General features: G+C 57.7%; 3 protein-coding genes and 1 long non-coding RNA gene across 4 annotated transcripts in view; 2 read left to right on the top strand and 2 right to left on the bottom strand.

The window, feature by feature from the left end:
- The first annotated feature begins 808 nt into the window (after positions 1 to 808).
- rnf123 (ring finger protein 123) lies at positions 809 to 19,665 on the top strand. The gene is made up of 41 exons (XM_076013380.1): positions 809 to 993; positions 1,768 to 1,862; positions 2,654 to 2,738; positions 3,128 to 3,207; positions 3,309 to 3,406; positions 3,678 to 3,732; positions 3,874 to 3,959; positions 4,082 to 4,168; positions 4,242 to 4,309; positions 4,447 to 4,572; positions 4,764 to 4,878; positions 4,960 to 5,064; positions 5,420 to 5,545; positions 5,680 to 5,772; positions 6,185 to 6,258; positions 6,382 to 6,499; positions 6,652 to 6,751; positions 6,872 to 6,933; positions 7,007 to 7,078; positions 7,258 to 7,378; positions 7,462 to 7,563; positions 7,940 to 8,040; positions 8,404 to 8,596; positions 8,716 to 8,861; positions 8,944 to 9,027; positions 9,119 to 9,226; positions 9,486 to 9,663; positions 9,799 to 9,873; positions 9,954 to 10,041; positions 10,151 to 10,238; positions 10,440 to 10,524; positions 11,034 to 11,060; positions 11,380 to 11,519; positions 11,619 to 11,675; positions 11,901 to 12,032; positions 12,247 to 12,322; positions 12,444 to 12,528; positions 17,103 to 17,299; positions 18,333 to 18,427; positions 18,514 to 18,599; positions 19,089 to 19,665. The coding sequence occupies exons 2-41, from the start codon at positions 1,781 to 1,783 to the stop codon at positions 19,180 to 19,182; spliced, it is 3,990 nt and encodes a 1,329-aa protein (XP_075869495.1). The 5' UTR covers positions 809 to 993; positions 1,768 to 1,780; the 3' UTR covers positions 19,183 to 19,665.
- The window catches only part of LOC142879858 (uncharacterized), a 54,186-nt gene continuing 33,076 nt past the window's right edge, over positions 6,025 to 27,134 (bottom strand). Inside the window, exon 3 of the long non-coding RNA XR_012925354.1 lies at positions 6,025 to 6,046. This is a non-coding gene — a long non-coding RNA (uncharacterized LOC142879858). The remainder of the gene's footprint in view (positions 6,047 to 27,134) is intronic.
- On the bottom strand, positions 14,458 to 16,260 carry LOC142879805 (amphoterin-induced protein 3-like). Its single transcript, XM_076013286.1, has 2 exons — positions 15,215 to 16,260; positions 14,458 to 15,106 (listed from the first exon to the last, which is right to left on the bottom strand). The coding sequence occupies exons 1-2, from the start codon at positions 16,063 to 16,065 to the stop codon at positions 14,458 to 14,460; spliced, it is 1,500 nt and encodes a 499-aa protein (XP_075869401.1). The 5' UTR covers positions 16,066 to 16,260.
- On the top strand, positions 20,610 to 24,489 carry mkrn2 (makorin, ring finger protein, 2). Its single transcript, XM_076013359.1, has 10 exons — positions 20,610 to 20,798; positions 21,326 to 21,454; positions 21,529 to 21,719; positions 21,813 to 21,944; positions 22,216 to 22,394; positions 22,627 to 22,692; positions 23,092 to 23,240; positions 23,320 to 23,430; positions 23,506 to 23,650; positions 23,805 to 24,489. The coding sequence occupies exons 1-10, from the start codon at positions 20,770 to 20,772 to the stop codon at positions 23,970 to 23,972; spliced, it is 1,299 nt and encodes a 432-aa protein (XP_075869474.1). The 5' UTR covers positions 20,610 to 20,769; the 3' UTR covers positions 23,973 to 24,489.

Here is a 27,134-nt window from a genome sequence, read left to right as displayed (position 1 = left end):
CATCTCTCACCTTGTAACCACCAGGTGTCGCGAGAGGTGACGTTGTCACCTGCAGAACTTCAGAACTGTTGATTCCGTCTGTCCTGCTCAGAACACTGGCAGCACTGTAAGGTTCCAGGACCTCAGGACCTCAGGAACGCAGGAGAGCCATCAGACGTTGAAGCCCAGGTGTTGGGCCTGAACCTTCAGGCACTGCAGTGCTGTCGCTGCTGGACATGAAGGAGGTTTCAATAAAGCCATCAAGTGATGATTTCGCAGTGAAGAGCAGTGCAGTTAGAACCAGCACCAGAGGTCTGGACCAGGCCCAGAAGCAGCGCCTCCTACCTAACGTGTTAGCCACCTGGTCTTGGCTGCAACGTGGGAAGAGTGTCAGCCAACCAGAGGGCAGACTCACCAACAGGGGTCCAGGTGAGGAACAGGAAGCTGCAGCAGAGTGGATGAAGGAGTGGAAACCACAGCCTGTGGCCCCTCCCCCTCAGCAGTGGAGCGCCTCATTGGTTGAGCAGCCAGCCAGGAATGGAACCCACAACCTGACCTGTGCTGGTGTGAAGAGGCCAAACTGGGGCTCAGGCAGAGGGACAGGAAGTGACGTTTCAAGACTTCTGAGACACAGCTATTACAGCAGATACTACAGCGCCCTCTAGTGGGGGAAGTGTGTTTTTTTAGCTCAATTTTAATCTCACTGAACAAATAAACGGGCAATCAGAGATTACTGAAATAAACTGTTTGTGTAGGTGTTGTGTTTTGGGACGGAGGCCGGTTTGTAGTTCGCATTTTTGTATTTCGCATTTTCCCCACAGCGTATTTTCCCAGTGAGTTTGATCCTCGCGGCGCCCCGTAGCCATAGAGGCGGTGACAGAAGACTTGTTGTGATCGCTCGGTTGTGCTGAAGAAATCTCGCTGCTGCTGCTGCTGCTGCTGCCCAGCGGACCCACGTCGAACCGAGGCTTCACTCCCGGCTGTGACTCGACCAGCTGCAGTGAGAATCAAGCGGTAGGTGGCGCTGTCACTGAGCCGTAGCCCCAGTTAGCCACACACTGGCTGTGTTAGCATGCTAACTTAGCTTCGAGCGTCGAGGCACCGCAGAGAGAGACGGAGGCTGTCAACACACGGTTGTGTTGTTGCTGTCCTAGTTGTTGTCGTAGCTGTTGTCGTTCACCAGAGGAGGAAACCGAGACACTGTCGACCCGCTCTGTGTGTGTGTGTGTGTGTGCGCGCGCGCGCCGGGTTGGAGGTGGGTCGGGAGGGGAGAACGAGGTGGGGGGTCGAGAGGAGACCGGTCGGCTAATCACCGCTAGCTTGGATGCTAAACAGCCCCTGATGTGACTGACTGACTGGTTCACTGACTGACTGGTTCACTGACTGACTGACTGACTGACTGACTGGTTCACTGACTACGTCACATCAACCGCATCAAAGTACCTCGAAGTTCCACTCGACTAGTAGTGTTTGATGAACTGGTATCTTCATAGTCCCATCCAGTGTACTGCAGTTGAACTACTAGTGTGTAATGAACGAGTATTTATCCAGCAATGTTTGTTAGTGTGTGTTAGTGTTAACTTGTAGTATCTGCTGTTCTGGTGTTTAGTTAGTGGTGCGTAGTGAACTAGTATTCAGTTAGTAATATCTAGTGTACTGTGTGTAATGAACTAGTAGTAGCAGTACTATCTAGTAATGTTTAGTTTGTTAGCGTTCAATTAGTACACACACACAGTGTTGCAGTGGTCTGTGATTGGTCCTGGATTAAAGCCCCGCCCCCTCTCCCAGGTGAGTGAGCAGGATGAGCTCCAAAGGAGGCGGCACGGCTCTGAGCCGCCGCAACTACCGCCTGGCCTCGGACAGCGACAAGCCCAGAGCCACAGGTAGCTGCACACAGCTGGATACACACCTGGATACACACCTGTACACACCTGGATACACACCTGGATACACACCTGGATACACACCTGGTTACACACCTGGTTACACACCTAGATACACCTGGATACACACCTGTACACACCTGGATACACACCTGGTTACACACCTGTACACACCTGGTTACACACCTGGTTACACACCTGGATACACACCTAGATACACCTGGATACACACCTGGTTACACACCTGGATACACACCTAGATACATCTGGTTACACACCTGGTTACACACCTGGTTACATACCTGGATACACACCTAGATACACCTGGATACACACCTGGTTACACACCTGGATACACCTGGATACACACCTAGATACACCTGGATACACACCTAGATAGATCTGGATACACACCTGTACACACCTGGTTACACACCTGAATACACACCTGGTTACACACCTGGTTACACACCTGGATACACACCTGGACACTCGGTCACTCACAGCAAACCAACAGAATTCATTCTGCTACATCCCAGACTAGCGTGGTCACCTGTAGTGAACCTGCTGTACACCTGTACTGCATACCTGTAGGATATCTCTAGTACACATGCATGTACAAGTACTGCATGTAGGTACATGTAGTGCACTTATACACACATTTACTCCACTTCAGATGGGCAGACACTGTAGTTAACCCTTGGGGTCACTGCAGGCCAGGCTGGGGTCACTCCAGGTCAAACTGGGGTCACTCCAGGTCACTCTGCTGCTTGACTCTCAAATCATTCCAGGTATCGTGAACGAGAAGCTGCTGAGCGACTACCTGCACCAGGTGTTTCCCTCGGCCAATCAGGGACCTGCACACGCGTCGCTCAGGTGAGGAGGTGGAGGCGGTCTTCCCCTCACGGCTGGTGGCAGCGGGCACCGCAGCGCCACCGTGAGGCTGCAGGTAGAGCTGGGAAGTGTGTGAAGGGCAGCAAGAGTCACTTTTATCTGAGAGGCCCAACGAGGGCTGGAAGGAATGTGTGTGTGTGTGTGTGTGTGTGTGTGTGTGTGTGTGTGTGTGTGTGTGTGTGTGTGTGTGTGTGTGTGTGTGTGTGTGTGTGACCTCAGCATCAGGTTTCCTCCAGCAGCTAATCTTAGACCCTCCCAGATTAACTCAGCAGTCAGCAGGTCAAAACACTGCTGTCACTTCCTGCTGTGACTCTGACTCCGCCCCCTCTCCCCGGACTCCGCCCCCTCTCCTCTGACCTCCCCCGGCGCAGGAAGCCCTTGGGTTTCCAGGATGTGGGCGCCCACCTGGAGAAGCTGCTGTCTGAGGACGACGCCCCTGAAGAAGGCAGAGGTACCGCCTGGCTCCCCCTGGTGGCCGACTGCGGTAGTGCCGGAGACTTGGTGTGGCTCCGGTGCCCCCTGCTGACTGCTGTGTCCTTGCTGTGTGTGCAGATGAGGCGGTGGAAGGTCGTCTGGGCCCCCAGCCGGTGGTCCTGGACCACACCAGCGGCTTCGAGGGGCTGCTGTTTGTGGACGACGACCTCCTGGGGGTGAGAGCGCCTGCTGTCACTGCTGTCACCACCAGCAGGGGGAGACACACTGGAACACTGCTGCACACCACCAGCAGGGGGCGACACATTGAAACACTGCTGCACACCACCAGCAGGGGGAGACACACTCACCTGCTGCACACCACCAGCAGGGGGCGACACATTGAAACACTGCTGCACACCACCAGCAGGGGGAGACACATTGAAACACTGCTGCACACCACCAGCAGGGGGAGACACACTGAAACACTCCTGTCACTTGTGATTCCAGGTCATCGGTCACAGCAACTTCAGCTCCATCAGAGCCACCACCTGTGTCTACAAAGGTAAACCTTCATCATCATCGCCATCATCATCATCATGAGGATGCTGTCCACTGGAAGTGCTCACTGTGTGTGTGTGTGTGTGTGTGTGTGTGTGTGTGTGTGTGTGTGTGTGTGTGTGTGTGTGTGTGTGTGTGTGTCCAGGGAAGTGGGCCTACGAGGTGCTGATCTCCTCTCAGGGTCTGATGCAGATTGGCTGGTGTACCCTCAACTGCCGCTTCAACCAGGAGGTGACCTTTGACCTTTGACCTGCCCTGCCTGCTGCGGCGGCTGCCCTGACTGACCGTGTGTGTGTGTGTGTGTGTGTGTGTGTGTGTGTGTGTGTGTGTGTGTGTGTGTGTGTGTCGAGCAGGAGGGTGTTGGAGACACTCCTGACTCCTACGCCTACGATGGGAACCGAGTGAGGAAGTGGAACGTGACCACCACCAACTATGGAAAGGTGTGTGTGTGTGTGTGTGTGTGTGTGTGTGTGTGTGTGTGTGTGTGTGTCACTGACTGCTTGTCCTCCTCAGTCCTGGGCAGCAGGAGACATTGTCAGCTGTCTGCTGGACCTGGACGAGGGAACCATCACCTTCTGCCTGTGAGTGAGGAGCATCATCATCAGCAGGTAGCAGCTCAGCTGTGGGCCCAGGGCTGACCACCACCTGCCGCCTGTGTGTGTGTGTGTGTGTGTGTGTGTGTGTGTGTGTGTGTGTGTGTGTGTGTGTGTGTGTGTAGGAACGGCCAGTCTCTGGGGACGGCCTTCAGCAGCATCAGGACCGGTCCAGGTGTGGCCTACTTCCCGGCCATCAGTTTGTCCTTCAAGGAGTCGGTGGCCTTCAACTTTGGCAGCAGACCCCTCAGATATCCTCCACCTGCAGCTGCTGGGCGGAGCCTGACTACAGCCCGCCCACAGCTAGTCAGCCAGCCAGCTGGCCAATCAGCAGCAGAGCTAGGCCTCCTTCTTCTCCTCCTGCTGCTCCTTCCGCTCCTCTTCTCCCTCTCTACACTCTCCTCCTCGGAGGCTGATTGCTCCTTGACTCCTCCCCCCTCACGTACCCAGTGGAAGGGTACCTCCCCCTGCAGGACCCTCCCACCGCTGAGCTGCTGAAGGCCCACAAGCTGCTGGGCTTCATCAAGAACGTCCTCTCCACCTCCATCGACCTCCAGGTGAGCTCCAGAGGCAGCCGTGATGTCACCGCCAGCCTCACCTGCCGTCTCACCCGTCTCCCCCCTGCCCCCCCCCCCCAGGAGGAGAGGCTGCTGGAGAAGGACAGCGCCCTCTGGAGGCTGCAGGGCGACCCCACCGTCCTCATCACTCTGGCTCACATCTTCAACCACTTTGCTCCGCTCATGGTGAGGAGGAGCAGCCGGCCCCCTGGTGGCTGGCTGCGGTACTGCTCACCACCTCAGGGGTTGTTTGATTATTTTTCCTAATCATTGAAACAGGAGCATAGAAGTGGCCAGCAGGTGACTAAAGATATTGTAATATTATTGTTATATTATTATCATGGTTGTTGGATGCAGTTGTCCAGGTGTAGTGTGGAGGAGTGTCAGTGCCTTCACACAGCTGGACACAGCTGGACACAGCTGGCACCTCAGATAATATTCACCATGTCAGGAGGGAGTTTGAGGAAGGAATTGTTGCGAGCGGCTGCTGGGTGAGTGGTTGAGTGGTCTGAAGGTGGCACTGCTGCTGCTGGTGTTGCAGTGCAAGGTGTACCTGGTGGAGGACGTGCTGATGAACTTCCTGCTGGGCATCCTGGAGGGCGGCGGCTCCGTGGACGAACACCCGCTGATCCAGCAGCTGCTCGACCTCTTCTGGCTGCTCATGGAGGTGCAGCACACACACACACACGCACACACACACACGCACACACACACGCACGCACACACGCACGCACACACACACACACACACACACACACACACACACAGACCCTCAGGGTGTGACTGGCTGTGTGTGTGCAGGACTACGAGGTGAACGAGTGTCTGAAGCAGCTGATGATGTCACTGCTGAGGGCCTACCGCTTCTCCCCCATCATCCCTGACCTGGGCTTCCAGGTAGCACCGCCCACCTGTCTGTCTGTCTGTCTGTCTGACTGCCTGTCTGTCTTTCTGACTGTCTGTCTTTCTGACTGTCTTTCTGACTGACTGACTGTCTGTCTGACTGTCTGTCTGTCTGTCTGTCTTTCTGACTGTCTTTCTGACTGTCTGACTGACTGTCTGTCTGTCTGTCTGACTGTCTGACTGTCTGTCTGTCTTTCTGACTGTCTGTCTGACTGTCTGACTGTCTGTCTTTCTGTCTGTCTTTCTGACTGACTGACTGTCTGTCTGTCTTTCTGACTGTCTGACTGACTGACTGTCTGTCTGTCTGTCTGACTGACTGTCTTTCTGACTGTCTGTCTGTCTTTCTGACTGTCTGTCTGACTGACTGACTGTCTGACTGTCTGTCTGACTCTCACCTGTCTTCCAGATCCACTACCTGCGTCTGACCACGGCCATCCTGCACCATGAGAAGTCCAGGAAGTACCTGCTCAACAACGTCCTATATCCTTCAGTTGCTCTGACACCTGTCTGTCTGTGGCTCTATTAGCCCCGCCCACTCTCTGTTCGCCCCACCCACTGTCTGCTAGCCTCCCCCCTCTCTCTGGTTTTCCTCAACTCGCCCACTTTTGACGTCCTGCGCTCGGTGGTCTTCTTCTACATCAAGACCCCACTGAGGGTGAAAGAGGCGGGGCTAGAGGAGCTCATCCTCACCACCTGGTGGCCCACCCACTTCGACAAGGAGGTGAGAGGAGGAGCAAGAGGAGGAGCAGGAGGAGGTGGAGGAGTCTGTTTTCCTCACTGTGTATCTCTCTTCCTCTCTGTCCCCACCTCCCTCTCTCTCTTCTATCCCCCCCTCCCCCTCTCTTCTACCCCCCCCCCCCCCCTCTCTCCCAGGGGAAGGACGAGCGGGAGCCAGCCGATGAGAGCGCTGATGAGCGACTGAGGCGCCGGGCCTATGAGAGAGGTTGTCAGCGGCTGAAGAAGAGGATTGAAGGTGAGGCCGGGGTCAAAGGTCACCGTGGTCACCACCAGGAGCAGGGTTCTAGGGTGTTGGATCCATCAGAAGGTCCTCAGCAGTTCTTCTCACTGCCTGCTCTCCTCGTGTCCTCCTCAGTGGTGGAGGAGCTGCAGGTTCAGATCCTCAAGCTGCTGCTCAACAACAAGGACAAGTCCACGGTGGGTGACCGCAGGGAGGGGACACCCTGGAGGGGCGTGGCCTGTTAACCACAGGTGTGTGTGTGTGTTTCAGGGCGAGGCCTCTCGCTACATCTTCCTCAACAAGTTCCGCAAGTTCCTGCAGGAGAACGCCAGCAACAGAGGGGTGAGTCACATGACCTCTTACTGGGCCCCACGCCTGGACGGTGCAGACAACCTGACTGTAGCTGTCAGTCTGCAGCCGACCACCAGGGGGCCCTGCTGAGTCCAGGTGTGTGTGTGTGTGTGTGTGTGTGTGTGTGTGTGTGTGTGTGTGTGTGTGTGTGTGTGTGTGTGTGTGCGCAGCACCCCACAGCTCTGTGTCCTCCAGAGTACATGGTGTGCTTCCTGCACCGCCTGGTGGCCGCTGTCAGGCAGTGCTGGGACGAAGGAGCCCGGAAGTTTCCAGGCAGCGTCAGCAGTGAAGGTACCGCCCCCCCCACCCCTCTCCCACTCCTCTGACCTGGGTCCTCCACCTTCTCACCGGCGCCCCCTGTCTTCCTCCTGCAGAGGCCTACGTGCCCCCGCAGCTTTTCTACAACGGGAAGGTGGACTACTTTGACCTGCAGAGGCTGGGGGGGCTGCTGTCCCACCTGAAGAAGACCCTGAAGGGTAGGTGGCACTGTGGAGCTGTGGCTGCAGCTGAGCTCCAGCAGGGGGCGCTGATCAGTCAGGGGCTGGGACCCACCGGCTCCCCCTGCTGGCGGCTCACTGGACCCATTGTACTGTAGAGCCACTCGTTGGCCACACAGACGCTCTAGGCGCCCTTGGTGACATCATCGCGGTCTCATTATCAAAACGTCCCGTCAGCAGGTAGTGATGCTTACGTTGATTATTAAATATACACAGGAATGTTGTCACAGTCCAGAGAAACCTCAGTGTTTTCCTACGTGGACCAATAGAACACTTTTGACCTGTGATTCAGCGTGAGCGCAATGCATGATGGGATATATTGCTCCTCCTCCTCCTGCTCCTGCTCCTCCTGCAGATGACCTGGCCAGTAAAGCCAACATCATCATCGACCCAGCGGAGATCCAGGCCTCCTCCATGGACGACCTGGACGAGGACGAGGAGAGCGGCGCTGCACAGGTGACCCCACCTGACCTCACCTGACCTCACTTGACCCCTCCTGACCTCACCTGACCCCACCTGACCCCACCTGACCTCACCTGACTTCACTTGACCCCTCCTGACCCCACCTGACCTCACCTGACCTCACTTGACCCAACATGACCTCACCTGACCTCACTTGACCCCTCCTGACCTCACCTGACCTCACCTGACCTCACCCGACCTCACTTGACCTCTCCTGACCCCCACCTGACCCCACCTGGCCTCTCCTGACCCCACCTGACCTCACCTGACCCCTCCTGACCCCTCCTGACCCCTCCTGACTGACCGGACCTGACCACTAGGAGCTGAGTGTGGTGTGTGCGCTGTGCTGCCCCCCAGAGGCCGTTTGGAGCGGTGGCGATGGGCGGGGCTCTGGCCCGGCCCAGCTGGCTGAGCTCCCCCACTCTGGGCCGAGCCAACCGCTTCCTCAGCACGGCCGCCGTCAGCCTCATGACCCCCCGACGACCTCTGACCCAGCCAGACAAGGTCAAGGTTCGCACCCTGGCTGTGGAGCAGCGCACCGAGGAGGACAGTGAGTGACCTCGGCCAGCAGGTGGCAGCACCACCACCACCAACCACACCTCTCAGCCTCTGTGTGTGTGTGTGTGTGTGTGTGTGTGTGTGTGTGTGTGTGTGTGTGTGTGTGTGCAGTCGAGGGCGGGCCCGGTGCTGACGGCCTCCTGCTGGGCCGGCCCCTGGACCAATCAGAGCAGAGCTTTGGGGACAAGTCCCTGCTGGAGCTGGTGGACGGCGTGGTGATGATGTACAACCTGAGCGTCCACCAGCAGCTGGGCAAGGTCAGTGCCGGGAGGGGGCGGGGCTTGGCCTCTGATTGGCTGGCTGGTTGGCTGAGGGGGCGTGTCCTGTGGTGTCCTCCAGATGGTGGTGGTGGCGGACGACGTGCACGAGTACGCCGTGGCCCTGAAGGACACGGAGGAGAAGATCTCCCGCTGCCCCCCCAGGGTGAGTCGCTCACTTCCTGTCTCACTCCACTCAGTGTGTGTGTGTGTGCGTGTGTGGCCCTGGAGCTGACAGGAAGTCCCGCCCCCTGCAGAGAGCAGACATCCTGGACGAGCTCCAGAAGAGCCACAAGGTGTTTGCTGAGAAGCTCAACCACCTGAGCAGGAGGCTGGCCTGGATCAACGCCACCATCTACTCCAAGGTCTGCTCCTCCTGCTGCACCTCCTGCTGCTCCTCCTCCTGCTGCTGCTACTGCTCCTCATGCACCTCCTGCTGCTCCTACTGCACCTCCTCCTCCTGCTCCTCCTTCTGCACCTCCCTCTCCTCCCGGACCTCTTGCACCTCTCGCTTCTCCTGCACCTCCTTCCCATGTTGCAGCTACTGTTCCTTCTCCTCCCCCTCCTCCTCCATGTCCCCCCCCCCACCCACTCCTGCTGACGTGGTCATGTGACTGTTGCCAGGACAAGATGCTGGATGTCTATTGGCTGCTGTGTGTGTGCGTGCGGACCATCCAGCGCTCGGACGCCACCGGCTGTCTGTTCGCCTTCACTCCAGAGTTCTACCTCAACGTGGCCATCAACGCCTACAGCGCCCTCAAGAACTACTTCAGCCCCGCCCACTGCATGGACCAGCTGCCAGGTGGACACTCACACACACACCCTCACACCCTCACACCCTCACACTGGACTGGACTGGATCTGTGTGTGTGTGTGTGTGTGTGTGTGTGTGTGTGTGTGTGTGTGTGTGTGTGTGTGTGTGTGTGTGTGTGTGCAGGCTACGAGGAGACGCTGACCAACCTGGCTGCCATCCTGGCCAAACACTTTGCAGACCCCAGGATAGTTGGAACAGGTAAGACTCACTGACCCACTGACTCACTGACTCACTGACTCACGACTCACACCCAGCCTCTACTTCCTGTCTCCCTGCAGACATCAAAGACTCCCTGATGCAGGCGCTGGCCAGCTACGTCTGCTACCCACAATCCCTCAGGGCGGTGGAGCGCATCTCCGAGGAGCAGTGAGTGTCACTCACCTTAGCCCCGCCCACTGAGAGAGGCTCTCCGCCTGGGGAGGGGGGGGCGGGGCTACTGTGTGTGTGAGAGCTCACCTGTTGTGTGTCCCTGCAGACGCGTGGCCATGATGAAGAACCTGCTGGCCCCCTACGAGCAGAGACCCTGGGCCCAGACCAACTGGATCCTGGTCCGCCTCTGGAGGGTGAGCAGCTGTCACTCAGCTTGGAGCTCCGCCCCCTGGAGGCACCAGCTGCCACTCAGCCTCCTGGAGCCCAGGATGCATGCAGTACTGCACCATCATCATAGATGGTGCTGCTGTGTTCCTCACCTAGTGTGTGTGTGTGTGTGTGTGTGTGTGTGTGTGTGTGTGTGTGTGTGTGTGTGTGTGTGTGTGTGCGTGCAGGGCTGTGGCTTTGGCTACAGGTACACTCGCCTCCCCCACCTGCTGAAGACCAAACCAGAGGACGCCAACCTCCCCAGCCTGCAGAGTAGGTGCCGCCCCCCCCCCCTCCCCTCCCAGGCCCCCCTCACTCGCCCGCCCGCTCCTACTCTGAACTTTGCAGCAGCCAATCAGAGGCTGCCGCTGCCTGTCTGATGTCTTTCTGCTGTCATGGTGCTTGATGTTGGAGACGCAGTCCACAAATAAACGCTGCTATTTTTAACACTGCGCCGCCACCGCCGCCGCCGCCGCCGCCGCCGCCTGGTTTCCTGCTTTGATCATCAACCACCACCGAAGGAGAAGGAGAAGGTTTTCTAGTCCCTCAGCCTGGGTCTGCTGTCTGTGCTGCTCCTGTAGCGGGAGGAGTTAGTGGCCCGCCAAGCTAGCTGAGCTAGCCGCTCGCTGAGCTAGCTGCGCTAGCAGCTTCAGGGCCTGGTCAGCTTCCAGAAGGTTCTCCTGGAGGAAGCAGAGCTGCTCCTGCTGCTCCTTTGACTGTGTCTCTGTGTCTGACTGACTTCTCCTCTGCTGCCCTGCATGACGCCCCCTGCTGGTCTCCAGGAGACCTGTCCGTTGCTAGTTTCCAAAGTAAGTCTCTTGTCCTCCAGCAGACTTTGTGAGCCCGGTGTTTGCGGTCAGGTCACCCAGTCTCATCACTACCAGTTCGCCGTGCTCCCGCCCCCTCCACTAGTGACCTTTGGCCCCGCCCCTCCTGGCCCCGCCCCTTCCTGTCCTAACTTCTGTCGTCTTGTTGTCTGTCACCGTTGTTGCTGACATCACGAGCGGAGAGAATTAGTCGATCTTCTTGAGCTGCAGGAAGCTGAGTGAGAACCTGTGAAGACCTCCCTCCCTCCGTCCCTCTCGCTTCATGGTGCTTCTTCTTGTTCCGCTCCTCTGATTGGTCCAGAGCCCTGCCCGTCACTGCTGCTGCAGAGACACATGGCGGCGCTGCTGAGCTCCGACAAGGACATGGGCGCCTCGTTCCTCAACAGCGTCCTCAACCAGCTCAACTGGGCCTTCTCCGAGTTCATCGGCATGATCCAGGAGGTAGGGGGCGCTGCGAGCCCAGCACCTCACCAACACCAGCTGCATCTCCAACATCCTCACATCTGCTCCTCCTGCTCCTCCTGCTCCTCCTCTCCACAGATCCAGCAGGCGGCTGAACGTCCAGAGAGGAACTTTGTGGACACTCGTCAGCTGAAGGTAACGGCACACCTGCTGCACTCTGACTCCGCCCACTTCCTCTTGATGTTGTTCACTTCCTGTCCAGAGTAGAAGGAGGGGTTGAGCTGGAGGTGTGAGACAGTATGGTGGAGGTGGTCTGCTCCTCCAGCCTGGCCTCTGAGTGTGTGTGTGTGTGTGTGTGTGTGTGTGTGTGTGTGTGTGTGTGTGTGTGTGTGTGTGTGTGTGTGTGTGTGTGTGCTCCAGGTGTGTGCCACCTGCTTCGACCTGTCCGTCAGCCTGCTGCGGGTGCTGGAGATGACGGTCACGCTGGTCCCTGAGATCTTCCTGGACTGGTCCCGCCCCTCTGCTGAGCTGCTGCTGCACCGCCTGGCTCAGGTGGGTCTGACAGGAAGTCCCGCCCACCACCGGCCAGCTGGCCTGACAGGAAGTCCCGCCTACCTCTGGCCAGCTGGCCGTCCGTCTATCTGTGTGTGTGTGTGTGTGTGTGTGTGTGTGTGTGTGTGTGAGAGAGGACACGTGATTGGTGCAGCCGATGATGTCATGATGATGTCATCACGGGCGATCAGCTGATCCTAGTTTGGTCCTGCAGCTGCTGAACCAGGTGTTGAACCGAGTCACAGCCGAGAAGAACCTGTTTGACCGGGTGGTCAACTTGAGGCTGCCAGGTAGACACACACACACATACACACACACACACACACATACACACACACACACACACACACACACACACACACACACACTCAGCACTGAAGTCACCCCCCCGCCACACCCCTCTCTCCTCAGGTCTGGAGAGTGTGGACCACTACCCCATACTGGTGGCAGTGACTGGGATCCTGGTCCGGGTCCTGGTGGATGGACACAGACAGGGGTAGGACCACGCTGTTCTCTACCCATGATGCACTGCAGGGGGGGGGGGTCAGACTGCGTCAGCTCTGACTGAAACAGGAAGTTAGGTGAAGAACCATTGTAGAGCTTGTGAGGGGGAGGGGCTGAGAGAAGAGGTGGGGGGGGGCTTTAGCTGATTGGCTCTGGAGCTCCGTCTTTAAAGACTGGCCACCTGAGGAGTGCTGAGTCAGCAGGAGCAGGAGGAGGAGGGAGGAGGAGCAGCAGGAGGAGCAGCAGGATGAGCAGCAGGAGGAGGAGCAGGAGGTGCATGAGGAGCAGCAGGAGCAGCAGGAGCATGAGGAGCAGCAGGAGCAGCAGGAGCAGCAGGAGCAGGAGCAGGTGGAGCAGGAGGTCTCCTCCAGCGGACTCGATCGATGTTGCTAATTATCGTCCATTAGCCGCTTGCTGTCTTCCCCCCCAAATTAGATTGAGGCCCGGGCTAATTAGCTTAGCGGCTCAGCCGGACAGAGTGGAGGGGGGGTGTGGGGGAGACCCTGCCCCCCCACTTCCACCCACTTCCTCTCCCCCTCCCCCTCCCACCGCTGCTGCTGAGGATTGTTTTTCAGGACGTGTCAAGTTTCTCCTGCAGCCAAAGATAGAAAAGTGTGGATCAGAGGAGGTGTGTGTGTGTGTGTGTGTGTGTGTGTGTGTGTGTGTGTGTGTGTGTGTGTGTGTGTGTGTGTGTGTGTGTGTGTGTGTGTGTGTGTGTGTGTGTGTGTGTGTGGAGGATCAGAGCCCAAAGCTCCTCCAGTCCTCCAGTCAGGTCTTGTAAAAATAAGATGTGAGCAGAGAGTCTGAGAGCAGCAGCAGCAGCAGCAGCTTCTCCTGGACCTCCTCACCAACACCCTGGTGACCAGTCCAGACCCAACTGGTTCTGACCAGTCACACTCCATCCACTGTCACATCATCACACAACCTGCTGCCCTTTCTCACAGCGCCTCCTTCACCCTCCCCACCCCCCCGTCCTCTGTCTCTGGCTCAGCTCCCCATTGGTCGACCACCTTAGTGTGTGTGTGTGTGTGTGTGTGTGTGTGTGTGTGTGTCACCTCGCCTGAACTTCAGCGTGCTACCATTAGCGTGCTAAAAGCTGTGGTGTGCCTCAGACCTGATGACATCACTTCCTCTGCGGTCTCTCAGTGTTTCCACTGTCTCATCTTCATCTTCATCTTCAGCTTCATCATCCTCGCCCTGACATCACCTGACCCTCCTCTTTAGCTCTGCCCCCAGGACCTTGCCCGCCTACTGACTCCGCCCACCCTCTGACTGACACCCTCCCCGACATCTGCCCTCTTCCTGGCTACGTCACTTTCTGTTCCTGTGTCACACACGCGCACACACACACACACACACACACACACACACACACACACACACACAGAGTGAATTCGGGAGGCGGAGCAGCTGTTCAAAGGTTTATTAGCACAGGGGGGGGCGGGGGGGGGGGGGTGAAGATCATCCAACCAATAGCAGCTGTCAGTCCCACTGTAGATTCACTAAGCCCCGCCCCCTCTTCTCTGTGCTGGACGTCTGCCCGGCGACAGTGCTCATGTGATGAGTAGGGGGCGGGTCCATCAAAGCACTTCCTGTTCCTGGCTGACAGCTGTGTGTGTGTGTGTGTGTGTGTGTGTGTGGTGTGTGTGTGTGTGTGTGTGTGTGTGTGTGTGTGTGTGTGTGTGTGTGTGTGTGTGTGTGTGTGTGTGTGTGAGTGAGAGAGAGACTAAAGGCATTTTTAGTAAAGCAAGCCGTGCTTTAAAGGGCTGTGCAGCGTTCAAGTCTGGACTCCGCCCCCCTGCTGTGATTGGTCACAGTGCAGATGGGCGGCTGGTGTCAGCGTGTTCTCCACTGTGCACTGTGGTTAAGTTGCATCCGGCAGGCAGCCATGGGCGTGGTCTTGGGGTTTTTGGGGGCGTGGTCAGTGCTGGGAGGAAGTGAGGGAGTGCAGGTTACGGTCGGGCCAGTCTGTCTCCGCCCCCCCTGGCTGGAGCTGCTGAGGCTCCGCCCCCAGCATGAGCTCCGGCCCCAGGTGTCCTCGGCAGGCCCCGCCTCCCGGCCCCGCCCCCGGCCGGACGTTCTCGCTGGCTGGCTCCAGGAAGACCACGCGCTTGTTGGCGCTGCCCTGCCGTCCTGGCGGTGGCGGGGGGGCCGGGTCGGAGGAGTGGGTGGTGTCAGGGGCGGGGTCAGCAGGGGGGCGGGGCCTGCAGCGGCAGGGCGTGAGGTAGAGGTAGAGCAGCAGCAGCAGCAGGCTGACCAGGCAGCCCAGCAGGGTGGTCCAGCCTGTGTTGAAGCCCCGACCCCCCGGCCCCGCCCCCGGCCCCACCCCCACCACCGTCACGTTCACCTCCCAGGTGTGGTTGCGGCGGCGCTGCCGGTCCAGCGCCATGCACCAGTAGGTCCCAGCATCCTCAGCGGCCGCCGCCACAATCTGCAGGCTGCCGTTGGCCAGGACCCTGAGGGCCCCGCCCCCGCTGCCACCCTGGGGGGGCGTGGCCAGCAGCTCCTCGTGGGGCGACATCCACAGGAAGGTCAGCTGACCCCCGCTGTCAGGGTGGGAGGGGGAGGGGCAGTGCAGCAGCAGCGCCTGCCCCGCCCCCACGGACACGCTGAGCTCCCCTTCCTCCTCCTCCTCCTCCTCCCATGGCCACGCCCCCTCGCCGCCATCATCGTCACACCTGTGGAAGAAGCCCCTCCCCTCCCCCTTCTCTGGGAAGAAGCGCACCAGGCGTCCAGGGGGGGCGCCGTGCAGCCGGCAGACGTGCTGCTGCAGGAAGTGGGTCACGCCGGCGGCGCCTGCAGCCCGCCAGCGCCGCAGCAGCCTGTAGGGGGCGCAGCCGCACGCCAGCGGATTGGCGTGCAGGTAGAGGCGCAGCGCCCCCGGCAGGAGGCGCAACGCCACCACGTCCAGCCGCCGCAGGTGGTTGTGGCTAAGGTCCAGCAGCGCCAGGCGGGCGTGGCGGCGCCTCAGCAGCGCCACCTGGAACGCCGCCAGCTGGTTGTGGCCCAGGTAGAGCAGGCGCAGCGCCGCCAGCGGGGCCAGCGCCGCCTCCACCCGCACCAGCCGGTTGTCAAACAGCAGCAGCTCCTCCAGCCCCGCCCCCAGCTCCAGGAAGGCGCCGCCCTCCAGCGCCACCAGCCGATTGGACGACAGGTCCAGGTGGCGCAGCAGGGCGCCCGAGGCGTTGGCGAAGGCGCCGGGCTGGACGGAGCGCAGCCGGTTGTGGGCCAGGTTCAGCGTGTGGAGCCGGGCCAGGCCCGACAGTGAGCCCGCCTCCAGAACCACCAGCCCGTTGTGGCTCAGGTCCAGGACGGAGGCCCAGCGGGGAAGCCGGGCCGGGACCAGCGCCAGGCCCCGCCCACCACAGCTCACCAGGTCGGCCGCCAGCAGGCAGGAGGCCCCGCCCACTGGGGTGGGGGTGGGGGTGGGGGTGGAGGTTAGGGAGGAGGTGGGGGAGGAGCTCCGGGGCAGGAGCAGCAGGAGGCCCAGGGCCTGCAGGAGGGCGGAACGGCCAGCAGGGGGCAGCATGGTGCTCAGTCCGACTGCAGCCTCACCTTCTGCTGCTGCTCCTGGAGGAGGAGTAGGAGGAGGTGGTGGGACTCCTCCTCCTACTCCTGCTGCTGCTGCTGCTGCTGCTGCAGGTCCAAACAACACAAACAACTTTAGTCTCTCAGTCCGCAGGAGGTGCAGCGCCTCCCTCAGCTCCTCCTGCTCCTCCCCTGCAGCTCCTCCTCCTCCTCCTCCTCCTGCAGATAGTTTTTCGACAGGCAGCTTTGCTCCTCCTGCTCCTCCTTCTGCTCCTGCTGCTCCTCTGAGGTCCAGGTTGCTCCTCTCAGGAGGAGCAGTCTCAGCTGACTGCAGTCTCAGGCTCCTCTGTCTGCTGAGACTGCTGCTGGGCTGCGCTCACAGCCCCTCCCCCTCCCCTTCTTGCTCCTCCTACTCTTCCCATTACTATCAGCATTAGGAGGAACATGATCGTCTCTCACACACTCACTGATGCTCCCTCCCTCTCTCTCCCTCTCTCTCCCTCTCTCTCTCTCCCTTCCTCTCTCTCTCTCTCTCTCTCTCCCTCCCTCTCTCTCTCTGCCTCTCTCTCTCTCTCCTTCCCTCCCTCTCTCTCTCCCTCTCTCTCTCTCTCTCCCTCTGTCTCTCCCTCTCTCTCTCTCTCTCTCTCTCTCTCTCTCTCCTTCCCTCTCTCTCTCTCAGTATTGACGCTTGTGTCGTCTTTCTTCTTTTTCTGCTTCTATTTGTGCCAGTGAACCTGCAGTGGGCGGAGTCAGACTGGAGTTTTGCTCCGGCCCTCTAGTGGACACAAATAGGAAGTGATGTCACAGTGTTTCCAACAGCAGGAAGTGTGTGACAGTGATGAGGTGGGCGGGGCCAGCAGGTGTCTCTGGTCACTGTTCAGTGCAGGATGAACTTTTGCTTTGTTGATGTAAACACACTTGTTAGCTCGCTGCTACGCACCAGGAAGCACACACACACACACACACACACACACACACACACACACACACACACACACACACACCTGCTGAAGCTGTGCTCTGTGTCTCCCCCTGCAGGCGGTCCAGGGCCGCTGTGGTGCTGCTGGCCGACCCCTGCTTTCAGCTGCACTCCATCCAGCACCTGCTGGCCCAGGGGGCGGAGCCTCCCACCGTGGTCACCGCTATGCCCCGCCCACCCTCCTCCTCCCTGGCCGTGGCTCCGCCCACCGCCACCGCCGGACCCTCCGACAGGAAACACTTCTCCCTGCACACCTGTGAGTGGCCACCTGCAGGGGGCGCTGCTGCCCCGTGGCTGCGTGTCTGTGTGTGTGTGTGTGTGTGTGTGTGTGTGTGTGTGTGTGTGTGTGTGTGTGTGTTGCTGATTGGCTGCTGAGGTCGTGGTGCTCCCTGCAGCCGATTGGTCAGTTCCCCTCATGATGTCATGGTGATGCTGCTGCCTGATCCTCAGTCTCCTCAGTGGCGCCACCTGCTGGACTCAATACACTGCCATATTGTACATCACCTCCTGCTTCTCCTGCTGACTCTTCCTCCTCCTACTTCTCTTGCTGACTCCTCCTCCTCCTGCTTCTCCTGCTGACTCTTCCTCCTCCTGCTTCTCCTGCTGACTCCTCCTCCTCCTGCTTCTCCTGCTAACTCCTCCTCCTCCTGCTTCTCCTGCTGACTCCTCCTCCTCCTGCTTCTCCTGCTGACTCTTCCTCCTCCTGCTTCTCTTGCTGACTCCTCCTCCTCCTGCTTCTCTTGCTGACTCCTCCTCCTGCTTCTCCTGCTGACTCCTCCTCCTCCTGCTTCTCTTGCTGACTCCTCCTCCTCCTCCTCCTCCTGCTTCTCCTGCTGACTCCTCCTCCTGCTTCTCCTGCTAACTCCTCCTCCTCCTGCTTCTCCTGCTGACTCCTCCTCCTCCTGCTTCTCCTGCTGACTCCTCCTCCTCCTGCTTCTCTTGCTGACTCCTCCTCCTCCTGCTTCTCCTGCTAACTCCTCCTCCTCCTGCTTCTCCTGCTGACTCCTCCTCCTCCTGCTTCTCTTGCTGACTCCTCCTCCTCCTCCTCCTGCTTCTCCTGCTGACTCCTCCTCCTGCTTCTCCTGCTAACTCCTCTTCCTCCTCCTGCCTCTCCTGCTAACTCCTCCTCCTCCTCCTGCTTCTCCTGCTGACTCTTCCTCCTCCTGCTTCTCCTGCTGACTCCTCCTCCTCCTCCTGCTTCTCTTGCTGACTCTTCCTCCTCCTGCTTCTCTTGCTGACTCCTCCTCCTCCTGCTTCTCCTGCTGACTCCTCCTCCTCTTCCTCCACAGACAGTGACTATATCAGCCAGGAGGAGAAGCTGAAGGTGGAGCAGATGTTGTCCTTCCTGACTGAGGAGTCGCAGCAGGCCGCCGCCTCCACCGCCGTGAGTCTCACTTTCTGTCCTCTCCCCTGGCCCCTCCCACCTCCCTTGGCCCCGCCCCCTCTAACCTAACTGATGTGTGTGTGCAGCCCACCAGTGAGGAGGACCTCTGCCCCATCTGCTACGCCCACTCCATCTCTGCGGTCTTCAGACCCTGCTCACACAAGTCCTGCAAGTGAGTCACACACACGCACACACACACACACACACACACACTGAGCCGGAGTGTCAGCCAAGCTGTGGCTGTGACGTGTGGTGTCCACCAGAGGGCGTTTCAGTGACATCCAGAAAGCTTCCAATTTATTCAAAATTCAATTTATTAAATTAAATGAAAATGTTTGATTTGTCTTTTAATATTTGTGTCGAAAACTATTTGATCTCAATTATATATGATTTATTAGTTTAGAGTGAGAGAGAGAGAGAGAGAGAGCTGACTGCAGTTTGAGGCTCAACTTGCCCACTCAGCTCACCTGTCAGTCCTGCAGGTGGCGCCGCTCACTTTCTCCTCAACCTCTCATTCAAACACCAAGTAGTGTGTTGCCCCGCCCACTGAAAGCCTGGGAGGTGGGGCTTAAGTCACCTGTGGTTCCCTTTCCTGTGATGGATCATGTGATGATTGATTTTGTGTGTGTGTGTGTGTGTGTGTGTGTGTGTGTGTGTGCAGGGCCTGCATCAACCAGCACCTGATGAACAACAAGGACTGCTTCTTCTGCAAGGCCACAATCACTGGAGTGGAGGACTACAGCAAGACCACCTGACCACACACACACACTGCAAGACCACCTGACCACACACACACACACACACACTGCAAGACCACCTGACCACACACACACACACACACACACAAACTCACGCACACACACACAGACCTTGTGTATGATTGACAGTTAGCAGAGTGTGTACTTACTGTTAGCCTGCAATGCTAACAGTATTAGCCTCTTGTGTGACAGTACTGCAGTGACACAGCCTCACCAGCAGGGGGAGGGGCGTTGTCAACTCTGTGGAGCAGCCAAGTGTGGGCGGAGCCTGACGTCTGCTGACTGTGACATCACCAACCACCATGACCTCATCAGACTGTTGAACTAATCACAGCTCTCCATCTGCCCCGATTGTTTTCTAACGTGTGTGTGTGTGTGTGTCGTCTGTTTTCTCTCACCTGTCACAGATTGTTGTGTGTGACCGTTTCTCTGTGATCTGCATCCCTTTGTGACATCATTAAATTATTTATCTCCAACTGACCAATGCCTGAGTTCTGACACACACACACACACACACACACACACACACTATGGAGTTGAAAGTTTTCCCTTAGTTTCCTCTAATTCATTACAAACTTTCTTGATGTGAATATTGATTTATTTCCAGGGACGGTGTAAACTCAGCCATTTGTTGACTGAGTGCAGGCCCAACATTGATGTTGAACTAATCTTCCTCCAGATAGAACAGTCAACAGTGGAGTCAAACAAGCTGGACATGGAACAAAGCAAAGCTTCATACTAGACAATCAATAACTTCATGTTGCACACATACAAAATTGAATTTAGAATTTAAAAAAAAATCATCAAAATGATATAAAATGTCAATAAAAATCACAGAATCTTTTTTTAATTTGCATCTGATTTAAATTTCAACAGGAATCTTTTCCCAGCACCTGATAATATATTTAAATATAAAATAACAATAAACCAATCAAGTCATAGTAATAATATCCTTCAATCAACGTCCTGTCCTGACTGAGCAGCAAAGCATTCTGGGATTCGTAGTATTAGCGCTACATGTGCTGTACAATACCTCCCGGAGGACAAATATAATGACACTGTGGGCCAAATATGTCCCGCGGGCCAGAGGTTGACACCTATGCCTTATTTGCAGCACTCAGTCTCAGCCCCCATGTAAACACATTGTGTTTGTGAAAAGTGTCTTCCTTCATAGTCTTTATATTGAGATAAAGAGAAACGATATCCAGTCAAATAGCGTCTTTTTTTTATTCGTACATTAAAATACAGACATGCTTCCCCTTTATACATTTACAATAGTTTAATTTCAGCGTGTGTGTGTTTTTGTTTTGTTTTTTTTTAAAGATAAGATTTAAAAAAAACACACACACACACAAAAAAAAAACCCGAGGTGTATTTCTTTCCATTTGAACGTTGCCCAGTGCTAATGCTAATATCTACACCAGCAGCACGGCGGAAGGGACCGTCGACATCAAGGTCTCGTGGAAACGACGTCACCGGAACCTTGGTGCCGGGTCCGCGGCGGCGGCCGGACGACTTTCGGCGGGGACACCAGCGTGACAACTTGGCCGCGGCTGTTGTTGCTGCCGAAGCTCCGCGAGGAACATGAGCACCACGAAGCAGGTGACGTGCAGGTGAGTGTGCGCGCGTGTCCCCGTCGGCCGCCCGTGAACTCGTGCGTGTCGCGCGCCCCGTCCGTCCCGCCGCAGCGGCCGCGTTAGACCCGTGCTAATGTTTTTAGCTTGCTGGCTAGCTGGCTGGCTAGCTCGCTATGAGCTCGCTAGCTCAAAGCTTCGGCCCCGCCCCTTCTTCTTCTTCTTCGTCTTCTTCTTCTGCGTCTTCTACTTCTTCTTCTCCGGCGGCGGCTCTCCTCCGGGAAAAAGGCGCGAAAGGAAGTGGCGCGCGCCGGCACGAGCGGAGCACCGGAAGGTTCCGGAGGCCCCGCCGCGCGCAGGGTCTCCTGACCTTCAAGGTGCGCGCGGGCTCCAGCGGTGGGTGGGTGGGTGGGTGGGGGTTGGTTTCCGGTCGAGAGACTAGTCTGTCCAGCGGCTTCCGGTCACTGCGTCCAGTCCCCGTCCAGCGGTTCTTTTCCTTTTCTGGCGGGAGGGGGGGGCTGCACTTCCGGTGTTCGTGGGTGTGACGCGGTGTTGCTGTGTCGCAGGTACTTCCTCCACGGGGTGTGTCGCGAGGGCAGCCGCTGCCTGTTCTCCCACGACCCCAGTAGCAGCAAACCCTCCACCATCTGCAAGTTCTACCAGCGGGGGGTGTGCGCCTACGGAGAACGCTGCAGGTAGGACACCTGGCCCCGCCCCCCACACCACCTGACCTCAGTGGCCCCAGAGGACATCATGTCTGTGTGTGCAGGTATGACCACATCAAGCTGTCGTCCAGAGGGGGCGGGGCCGGAGTGCTGGCGGTGCCGTCTGAGAACCACGCCGCCGGCGGAGGCGCCGCTGGCGGCGGAGGCGGTGCTGCTGCTGCTGCTCCTTCAGGAGTATCGGGCGGAGCCTCGGTGAGGGGCGGAGCCAAGAAGCCGCTAGTCCTCAGAGACCGAGGTGAGCGTGGTGGCGGCGGCGGCGGCGCTGCAGGTGTTGGAGTGCAGCCGCAGGTGTGTTTGACCTCCCCCTCCCCCTGCCCCTCCCCCTCAGCCGCCACGGTGGACAGCATGTTCAGGCCTCCCGCAGACGGCCAGGGGTCAGAGGTCGCGGCGGCGGCGGCCTCGCCCAACACCTACGTGGACGCCATCAGGACGGGGCTCAGCGCTAACGCCACCGAGCAAAGTGAGACTTCCTGCTTGTTTTGTGCTCTTTGTGACGACGTGGAGGGGGCGTGGTCTCACCACCGGGTATGAGTGGGGGCGTGGTCTCGCCACCGGATGTGGGTGGGGGCGTGGCCTGCAGCATCACGTCTACTCGGACTGGCGCGATCGACGCAGATCTGAGCTATTTTCAGCCAAGGCTACTTTTAAATGATTCCAATGCTAAGCCCCTCCCACCCCATACACACCCAGTCAGTTTTGAATATTGATGTATTGATGACCCTCCTCCTCAGCTGACCCCCCAGCGGGGGGCGGGGCCCTGAAGGACTCCTCCCAGCTGTGTCCCTACGCCGCCATGGGCCACTGCTACTTCGAGGACAAGTGTCCCTACCTGCACGGCAGCCGCTGCCAGGTGTGCGGCCTGCAGGTGCTCCACCCCCACGACCCCGAGCAGAGGAGGGCCCACGAGAAGGTGAGGAGCTGCAGCTGCAGCTGCTGCTGCTCCAGGGAGACCACACTGGGGTCTGCAGTGGGCCAGAGGGAGGGGGTAGCGGAGCAGCAGCAGATGTTGCTGTGATGTCGATGGGAAATGAAGCAACCAATCAGAGTCTTTGATGCTGCACTGAAGAGCTGCAATGGGCCACGTGTGGCCCCCAGGCCTTAGTTTGCCCACCACTGCTCTAACTCCACCCCTGCCCCTGCAGATGTGTCTGCTGGCCTTCGAGGCCGACATGGAGAAGGCCTTCGCAGCCCAGCTGAGCCAGGACAAGGTGGGCCTGAGTCTCCTGGAGATCTCCTCCTCCTCCTGCTGCTGCTCCTTCTCCTCCTCCTCTTCCTCTTCCTCCTCCTCCTCTTCCTTCTTCTTCTTCTCCTCCTCCTCCTCTTCCTCCTTCTCCTCCTCCCCCTCCTCCTCCTTGAGATGTTCTTTACTCCTCCTCCTCCTCCTCCATGAGATGTTCTTTACTCCTCCTCCTACTCCTCCTCCTCCATGAGATGTCCTTTACTCCTCCTCCTCCTCCTCCTCCTTCTCCTTGAGATGTTCTTTACTCCTCCTCCTCCTCCTCCTCCTTGAGATGTTCTTTACTCCTCCTCCTTGAGATGTCCTTTACTCCTCCTCCTCCTTGAGATGTTCTTTACCCCCCCCCCCCTCCTCCTGGTCCTTCCTGCAGGTGTGTTCTATCTGCATGGAGGTGGTGGTGCAGAAGGTGAACCCTTCAGAGCGCAGGTTTGGCATCTTGTCCTCCTGCTGTCACACCTTCTGCCTGGCCTGCATCCGCAAGTGGCGCTGCACCAAGACCTTCAGCAACAAGATCATCAAGTGAGTCTGGACCAACCGGGGTCGGAGTCCGGGGTCTGTGGCTACCACGGGCGACCTTTGACCCCTCCTCTGTCTTCAGGGCGTGTCCGGAGTGCCGCCTGCCGTCGGAGTTCGTCATCCCGTCGGTCTACTGGGTGGAGGACCAGGGAGACAAAGACCACCTCATCGATCTCTTCAAGTCCGGAGTCAGGTGCTGATCCCAGTCCTGGTCCTGTCTTGTCCCTCGGTGTGTCCTGCTGCTCTGATGTCCTCCTGTGTCCTGCAGTAAGAAGGCCTGTAAGTACTTCGACCAGGGGCGAGGCTCCTGTCCCTTCGGATCCAAGTGTCTGTACCTGCACGCCCTCCCGGATGGAACCCGACCAGAACCAGACCGGCCCAGGAAGCAGCTGAGCTCCGAGGGCAGCGTGCGGGTGGGTGCTGCCCACCACTGCCCCCTGCAGGCGGCACCACTGGCCTCGCTAACAACCCCTTGCTGTTCCTGTGTGTGTGTGTGTGTGTGTGTGTGTGTGTGTGTGTGTGTGTGTGTGTGTGTGTGTGTGTGTGTGTGTGTGTGTGTGTGTGTAGTTCATGAACAACGTGCGGCTGTGGGACTTCATCGAGGAGCGCGAGCAGCACTCGGCTCCGCCCCTGCACTCCTTCAGCGATGACATCACAGAACTGAGGGAGCTCTTCCTGCAGATGTCTGGGCCCAGCGTGGAGGAGGCGGAGCCCCGCTCCCCCTCGGACCAATAGGAGGAGCCCCCGGCGGCGGCTGGGGTCACGTGATCAACCTGTGTCTTTGATCAGTTGTTGCTTTTTTTTTTCTTTTTTTTTTCCTTTTTGTTTAATTTATTCTGTACATACGGGCGTCATAGTCTAGGGGGCGCCAACATCCAGCGGCAGAAGGAAAAGAGTGGGCGGGGCCAGTTCCAGCACCGTGGCTGTGTGGGCGGGGCCAGAGTGTGGTCGTCACTGCCGCTAGCGTGACGCAGCTGCGGGAGGAGCCGTGTGTCTGCAGCGCCCCCTGCTGGAGCCCACACACCCAGAGACACTTAGCCATGCTAACGTGGCTACATGATAGCAGTAGGTTTTACATGGTTAGCGAGCATTTGTGTCAGTCAGTTAGCACGGCTAGCTGGCTGTGTCATTACACCAGTGGGTGAGAGGGGTGGAGCTCTCAAATCAGCTGATCTCCACCTGTGTGTGTGTGTGTGTGTGTGTGTGTGTGTGTGTGTGTGTGTGTGTGTGTGTGTGTGTGTGTGTGTGTGTGTGTGTGTGTGTGTGTGACTCTCCTTGCCAGCAGAGGGCGGCTGGCTTCCACTGTCACAGCTTCTCTTTCAAATCCAGTTGATTTGTTTTTGCAGTACCCCAGGTGACCAGCAGGGGGCACTGTGTCCAACCCTGCTAATTCACCCATTATCTCACGTTCATTTTTATAGCTGTAAAAAAACAACAACAAATCAAGTCTGTCAAACATTTGCTCTGTAGTCGTCCTTCCACAGGACGGCGCCCCCTGCTGGTCACCTGACATGGTGGGGAGGGGGAGGGGGAAGGGGGGGGGGGGTGAGAACCGTATTGAGGAGCTCCATCGTTCTGAACTCGACTCTTCAGAAACAAGTGGAACTGTTGTTGACAAACGCAGTCTGGTGTTGTTGTTGAATAAAGTGACGACTCGTCGTCTGAGGAGGCGAGAATGAAATAAAACCTTGTGACTCGATCTATAAATGGAAGTCATTATCATTATTAGTAGTAGGTCAGCTGACCTCGTTTCCTGTCTCCAACAATCACACAGCCCACTTCCTGTCTGCTGATCCACAGCCAAACACTTCACTTCCTGTCTGCTGATCCACAGCCGAACACTGATGTTTGCAGACGTTGATGATGACAACCTGAGCACACACATCTGTCAGGTTCTTCACATCCAGAAACCCCTGGAGGCTGAAGACCTGCTGAGGGTTGAAGTCATGTTTGAGCAACGGCTTCAGTCTGTAATCCAAAAGAGCAACAATGAAAGCAGATTAGCGGTGAGTCTTTTCAGTAGGCCTGGGGGCCTGAGTGACCAGGAGGTCTGAGGGACCTGGGGGTCTGAAGAACCAGGAGGTCTGAGGGACCTGGAAGTCTGAAGAACCAGGAGGTCTGAGGGACCTGGGGGTCTGAGGAACCAGGAGGTCTGAGGGACCAGGGGGTCTGAGGGACCTGGAAGTCTGAGGGACCTGGGAGTCTGAGGAACCAGGAGGCCTGAGGGACCTGGGGGTCTGAAGAACCAGGAGGTCTGAGGGACCAGGGGGTCTGAGGGACCTGGGGGTCTGAAGAACCAGGACCTGAAGATGGACCAGGAGATGGACCAGGAGCTCCAGGACAAACATCAGCCTGAGTCAACACTCACCTTCTGATCCTTGTTTGCTGCTTATCTCATTTCCACGAGTCAATGTCAACATCCTGCTGCTAATTCCAACCGTCGGCTTCCTCACTGGGCCACTAGGGGGCGACCTGAGGCCTCTTGACCTGGGGTGGGCGGGGCAGTGGGTGGGGCAGGGTCAATAAAAGGTGTGCGGAGCTGGTGTGTGTGTGCAGTGTCACGATGAAGACCTCCAGGTTGGCCGGTGAGTCTCCTGCCAGTCGCACCTCTGATTGTTGCTTCTTGTACCTGCAACATTTTCTCACCGTGCTGTGTCTCTCAATGATGTCACGACGTGTGGTGATGATGTCACATGACCCGCCCAGTCCTGCTGCTGCTGCTGCTCGTGCCAACAGGTGAGAACGCCGGCTGGAGACCTCCTGTCTCTGATGTTCCATCGTCGTCGTGTCTGATGCTGAGCCACCAGGTCTTCTCATGATGTCATCAGGACAGCTGTGACATCACTTCCTGTTTGTTCAAACAGCTGATTTGTGTCTTGCAGAAGCTCGCCCCGGCCCCGGCCCGTACAGTGGCAATGAGGATGACTTTGAGGACCTGCTGTGAGACCTTCTCTCTTCTTCTCCTCTGTCTGCTCAGAATGAACCGCCTGCTTCACGGTGGCTTCTGATTTGCTGTCTCGAGTTACCGGGCAGAAGTTCACTTCTGAGCGGTCCCGTTGGTATAAAGTTTTTCTCCCTGTCGTTTCCTTTAGTCAGGAACTCCCCCCTTATCTGCAGAAGATACTGGTAAGAGATCATCGTCCTCATCTTCATCTTCATCACCATCATCATCATCATCATCACTACTTTGAACCCTCTTCCAGATGAAGAAGATGCACGACTTCTACGCCTCGCTAAACGCCTACATTGGGTTTGCATTGGCCGGGTAAGAAAACATCTCTGGTCTGCGGGGGGGCGACCTTGAGTGTGAGGTGACGGTCAAAGGTCTGAGGTCATGGAAGCTCTCTTATGTCTTCTTGCTACAGTGGCTACAACCTGCCTAAGGATAGATGGGTACCATCATCTTCATCATCATCGTCTTCATCATTTTAAGCCTCTTCACATTCTTTATCATATTTATCTTCATCATCTTCATCATCTTCATCTGTGTCATCTACATCATGGTCTGGGTCCACCTGGTCCACCAGGTCCAGGTGGACCAGGTGTCCTTCAGTCTGACTCGGTGCTCCTGCTCTTTCTTCCAGCCGACTCCTCCGCCCGACGACCAGGACGACCAGGACGCCCAGGTCACAGCTACAGGCTCCGCCCCCTTCCTGACGGACACGGCCACGGGCTTCGAGTCCTCCCTGACGGCGGCCACAGGCTCCGCCCCCTCCATGACGGACACGGCCACGGGATCCGCGTCCTCCCTGACAGACACGCCCTCCTGAGGAGACCTTCTCCAACCTGCTGTCACTCGCACTTCCTCTTCTTCCTCCCCCTCTTTCCTCCTCCTCCTTCTCCTTCTCCTCCTCCTCTTCCTCCTCTTCCTCCTCCTTCTCCTCCTCCTTCTTCTTC

This window comes from Nelusetta ayraudi, unplaced genomic scaffold, assembly GCF_046127955.1.
Source record: "Nelusetta ayraudi isolate G7.1 ecotype Tasmania unplaced genomic scaffold, CSIRO-AGI_Nayr_v1 ptg000146l, whole genome shotgun sequence".
NCBI lineage: Eukaryota > Metazoa > Chordata > Actinopteri > Tetraodontiformes > Monacanthidae > Nelusetta > Nelusetta ayraudi.
Note: the sequence above shows the minus strand (reverse complement) of the source record. Positions and strands in the feature narration are given on the sequence as shown.